We start from the raw sequence: 6,000 nt of genomic DNA on the forward strand, positions 1-6,000 counted from the left end.
CAAATTAATCAAATGATATATTAGTAGTAACGTTTAATAGCAATAACAATAAAAGTGTAACTAACTTTATTTTGTCTTTTTTTTTTCAAGTATGTTCATATTTTAAAATATGAAATTAATTATTCTATCGTTTAGCGCGTAGTAGTTGTTCATCAAATCCATGTTTAAATGGTGGCACTTGCAATGAAGAAAACTTTGGCTATTCATGCTCTTGTAGAAGCGGATACAAAGGACAAAACTGTCAAGGTATAACCATTTAAACTACACAAAATAAAAATAGAATTAAAAAATTTTTAAAATAGTTTATGGATATATTTAGATCATGTATGCCATCCATTGCCATGTGCAAATGGAGGTACTTGTTATGTTAAAAATGGAAATGCGTTTTGTGCATGTGCAGATGGTTTTCTTGGAGAAAAGTGTCAATGTATGTGCAAATTAAAATTTCATTTTTTTATATTGAAAATCATTTGTGATTGTGACAATAATAATGATTAATACATTTTTTTAATTATTTTTTAATGTTTAAATTATGTAATAATTTTTTTAGCTGCAAGCCCATGTGTTGCACAACCTTGTCTAAATGGAGGAACATGTTATGAGTATTTTAATGAAAATGTTTATCAAATACCTGTTTTTATTAGCACAAACAACGTCATGTATCATTGTCATTGTCCTGATGGGTTTTCTGGAAAAAACTGTGAAGGTAATTTGTAGTTGTGTAGGAACAAGCCTATGAATCATTAGTGTGTTTTTGTTTAAATTACATTTATTTCCTTTTTTTTTCTTTCTACAAGTTCATTAAAAACACACATTTTTTATGGGTTCTCGATAAAAATTCTTAAAAATTATAAATTGACATTACTTTTTAAAATCTTTAAGCTACACATTAAACTGAAATATATCTATAGAGAGCTTTTATTTCATTATTAGTATCAATATTAAATTTCTTCTATCAGTCTATTATTTCTGATTTCTCTAATTCGTGGATAAGTTGACTTGGCTAGGTGTTTTGCAAGATTGACTTCTTGTTGACTCCTTGAGGCAGCCATATATCCTAATATGAAGTTGTTACAGATTTTTTTCTTGCTAGTTTTTTGCATAGACCATTCTTTTTAGAATACTCAAAAAATCTTCACTAGCGTAACATACTGTGATATTTAGCAAGTTATCCTCTTTAGGCACATACTTTATAGAATTCTTTTCAAAGAATGACATCACTGTTTAGGCACAATTTTGGTTAGCTCAAAGACTAGTGGGAACAAAGTTTGGTTTTGACACTCCTTGATCAGAATTGCACAACAAGACAATCTTGATTGAAATTTTCAGTTTTTTTAATATTTTAACCAGACAGGCGTTTGTTCAACCTTGACAGACAGGAGTTTATTCAACTTTGCTTATGTAAAAAGTATTATTGTCATTAATTGCACTATGAGTTTAAGTTAATTAAGACTCATCATCAGTTATGTACGATATGCAGATTCTCATACAGGCGATTATCTTTAACAAATTCTTTCTTGCTGCTCATTATTTCACATTAGTATCTTTTTTATTTAATGTTTGATTTAACAACTGATGTTTGTCTTTTTGTTAACAAGTAATTATTTAGGGCCATTGTGAAACTCTATAACTGTAATCATACATGATTTTGAGGTGCCTAATATTTTTTTCATTATTTTTTCTATCGATACAACTACTTCCTTTAACTCTTATAATAAGAGCCATTTCCAGCTGGATCATGTCAGAGATGGTTTGTCTAGATATATTATCTACTTTAAACTTTTTTAAGACCAATGTGGTGGTAAAAAGCTTTCTTGTTTTGATGTCATTTGTATATATATATTGCACTTTTTTATAAAACACGTGTATAAATGTAGCATTAGACGCACACAGATGATGTCATAAAAAAAAGGAAGTTGCAGGGGCTTTAGTACATACATCAACTATCAAATAGCTTGATATATATGTATTGATGTGTATATGTTAGTTGCCCCCTTGAACACTCTCGTAAATGGTATATTATATTAGCATGTCCTAAAAAATAAAATTTTTGAAAAGTGTATACTGCAACCACCTTAATGTGTTCTATATGATGAAAAAAACACTGGATTTAAAAGTTTTTTGAATAAAAAATATTTTTAGGGGTTCCTCAAGACATTTAACGAGTTCCTAATATTATCAAAAATTTCTTCAAGTGTTCTATGTTGGGTCTAAAACGAAGTGAAATTATATGAAAATTATATAAAAAGGATAATTATAATATAAAAAAGTGTGAGTAATAAAATATATTTAAGAACAAGACTAGAATAAGAACTAGTTATTTTTAAACCAAATAGAAAATAAGTTTACCAATTAAAATTAAATTAAATAGAAAAAATTAAAAATAGTTTTTATATAATCAAAAAATTAAATAATTTTTATTTAGTTATTTTATACATTTGTTTCAATCAAAATGTTCCATGTTAAATGTTATATAAAGACTGGTTTATTACTGTTAATGAATTTCATTATTTATGCTCTAGTCACTGAAACCTACAACACTAACGTCTATGGCAAATTATCTTAAACAAACATTGCCATTAACGAGTTAAACTCTTTGCAAAATCGATTATCTCTTATTCCATTCTATGTTTTGGATAGAAATAGGTTAAAAAAAAAAAAATTAATTTTTTATAAACTGAAAGTATTTTTATTACATTCTTTTAATCAGTACTATAAAACCCCAAAAAAGTTCCTTTTTTTATTTAAGATTTATACTTTTTTTTTTGTTTATTTACTTTACTTTGTTTTAATTTTTACTTATTTGCTTGTGCTTTATTTTTTTCTATTTTATTTTTTTTTAATTTTGTTTATAATGTGTTCATTCTCCTCGTTTTAGTAATGCTATATGAGAGTGCCCATATGAGAGTGGACCATCTAGATTTATCTTAATGTATTTTTAGTGAACTTCCAGTGAATATACTGTTGTTGTTGTTGTTGTTGTTGTTGTTGATGTTGTTGTTGTTGCTAAGAATTAATAGCCTACATAGTCAGCCATAATTCCTTTTAAATAAATATATATTAATTAAAAAATTATTTTAAAATGTATAATTGATATTTTGCTTGAGTTCTCAGTACAATTTTCATCACTTAATTCATTAAAACACTTTTAAAATTCTGCTATGTGAATAAATATTTTTATCTTTCTGTTTTTTTCCTTTTAAAGATGATGAATGCAGATTTTGTGATCCGCATGCAATCTGTGAAAAAGGCAAATGCATTTGCAAAGATGGATATCAAGGTGATGGAAAAGTTTGTGTCAGAAGTAAGATTTTAATGTTTTGATTGGTTAGCAAAATGTGTTTTTAAAAAAGTTGAATAAGGTTATTGAAAAAGTCTATTTAAATAATGATTTTTTTCTCATAAATTATGAAGCAGCAATTGATTTCCTTTAATTTTCTTTAAGAAAGTTTGTGTCACCCTAACAACCCTTGTCTAAATGGTGGCACCTGTAAAGACTACCTTGGTTCATATGACTGTATATGTCCACTTGGATGGACTGGAGAACATTGTCAAGGTACTTAACACTCAATATTTGAAAATAAAAAATTATGATTAAAAATGTTTCAAATTTTATAATTTTAATTTTAATTGTTTACGTTTACTTCACAAAAAAATCTAAAAATTTTTACACAGTGTTTAACTGCTTTTAACCCTTACCAACTGCCATTTTTATCTTCAAATATAGATTTTTTTATATCAAGTTTAAAATAATTATTTGATTTAAACATAAATAAAAAAAGTTAAAAAAAATTCATGTTTTAGGGTAAATCTAGTATGATCTGTAAACAGAATTTGTACCATATTTGAATTTGTTCCAATATGGAACTTCTGGCAGATTTTATTCTTATTTTAATTTTTTTTTAACATACATGATTTTTTTTATTAATATTTTTTATTAATATTATCAAAATTTTTGAAATAATTAAGTATCACTATCAGTTGAAATATTTAAAGTTTGAATATTTCATTCTCGAAACCACTTTGAATTTTAAATGAATAAGTTTATAAATTAAGTTACTGAGTAATAGGCCACTGCCTACTAGGTGTTGTTTTTTTTTAAATCATAAAGAGTCACCCTGGCATTTGTTTATTGCAATGTTAATAACACAAAACAATAAAATTTACTTTTTTTAAAGTGGTTTTCACTTCGGGAAATTGGATTTAATAATTACACTTTTTAGCCATTTTGATATGTTTTATAGCCTATTTTTTAGTGCCCTACTTCTGGTGCCCGGGTGCAATAATAATTTTAGGGGCCCACATAAATATAAATATAATTTTATACTAACAGGCTTCTTGAATATTTGCAGTTAGTTGAAAAAAAAAGGTTTCAAAGATAAAAAACAGAAAAACTATCGAAAACTAAGATTAAACCAAATTTTTAATAATTACAATAATATTATGCGTATTTTTAGTCATTTTAAATAGTTGTGAAATTAATTACAAAAAAAAAGTTTTAATAGGAAGTTCATTAGCATTTAAGGGCCTTTAAATAGTGAAGCCTGTGTCCATTTTACCAACTGCCCCCCTCCCTAGAAAACCGGCCCTGGAAGTCTATGTAATTAGGAATTTAACATCAATAGAACTATACTTAGATTATTGACTACAGTAAATTTTCATTCAGCAGTTAAAGAAAAAAGCAAATAAACAAAAAGTATAACTAACATACTAGAAATTCATTTTATAAAATAGTCACACTTTTTTACGTTTCTTTTATTCTCTTCTCGACTTTGGGTTTCAGTCAAAATGAATTTGTGTCTTTTTTCGTAACCATAAATCTGTTTAGATGCCTCTGAGGTTAATTTGACTGCTCACTCCACAGATTAAAAATTGTTAGGCATATCTATTACACAAAGTTTTAGGTTTGATTTAATTGCCTCTCTCAGATTTTCTGGCGTTATGCAAAGAATTGTTGGGGGCTCAACCTGAATATCATCAACAGAAACAAGATAATCCCAAGACTCAGCATCAATCCCAAGACTCAGCATCAAAATTTATTTTCATTATGGATATCAGCTTAAGATTTGGTTTAAAAGTTATGTCTTCTTTCAATGCTCTTATTTTAAGGATTTAGTTGAGGGCTTGATTTCTTATATTCAGATTTTTATCCAGCAGCACGCAGTACAGGAAGTTTTCTTGCAAACAAAAATATAAATTTCTGTGTAAGTTCCTAAAAACAATGCTCTGAATCCAGCTGTCTTGAAGCTTGACTAATTGAATGGTTTTGTACAGAAATTGAAAAGTATCTTTGTATTTTCCGGAGTGCTTAATAGCAAACCACATTACACAATAAACTTGAACAATATATTTAGTTATTACTAATAACTCAGGAGATGGTTTATCAGTCCTAACATAAACCATCATTATTCTTAAGGCTAGAGTTAGCCATCTCGCATGAAAAATTGTTACGGTTTTTTTGCAAGAAATTTTCCCACACAGAAAGAAAGAGATACCCACACAGTACTCATAAAGCTTTCGCTGGTCCATACTAAGATCGCTTATAACCTCACTGCTAACAAATAATTCTATTTCTAAATATATGGGAGCAAACTCAACCAATAGCTGTTCATGAAGAGTTTGATGAGATGCAACATCTCCAATAGGCCCCTTATAAGACTTAGGACCATTTGTGCTTCCATCTAATTCACATATAATGTGTCGCAGTGGAAGTTCAACTTGATGAAGCAAACATCCTAAAAGGTGCAAACTTCTTTTAAGAATTTTTTCGAGTTTTATAACCAAACCGTTATCTGCACCTGTATTAGAAGTTGTGTTATCTACAATATCAGAGATTAAGCTCTGAACACTATTATATTCTGTTAAAACATTTGCAGCAGCGTTTGCCATGGTAGCGCCACTTCCATTAGGTATAACTACATGAGTCAAATAATTTTGTGCTGTTAGCCCATATTCTGCTGTAAATGTAAGATGATGTTCTTCTTTGGTTGAAGCAACAAT

At 27.9% G+C, this 6,000-nt stretch overlaps 1 protein-coding gene across 1 annotated transcript in view; it reads left to right on the plus strand.

Moving 5' to 3' along the window:
• Positions 1-6,000, plus strand: part of LOC100210999 (adhesive plaque matrix protein 2) — a 48,614-nt gene that overhangs the window by 22,719 nt on the left and 19,895 nt on the right. The window contains exons 6-10 of the mRNA XM_065795616.1: positions 136-246; positions 320-427; positions 551-706; positions 3,206-3,304; positions 3,446-3,556. Of these exons, the coding sequence (XP_065651688.1) occupies positions 136-246; positions 320-427; positions 551-706; positions 3,206-3,304; positions 3,446-3,556 (585 nt within the window). The remainder of the gene's footprint in view (positions 1-135; positions 247-319; positions 428-550; positions 707-3,205; positions 3,305-3,445; positions 3,557-6,000) is intronic.

Source organism: Hydra vulgaris, chromosome 04 (genome assembly GCF_038396675.1).
Source record: "Hydra vulgaris chromosome 04, alternate assembly HydraT2T_AEP".
Lineage (NCBI taxonomy): Eukaryota > Metazoa > Cnidaria > Hydrozoa > Anthoathecata > Hydridae > Hydra > Hydra vulgaris.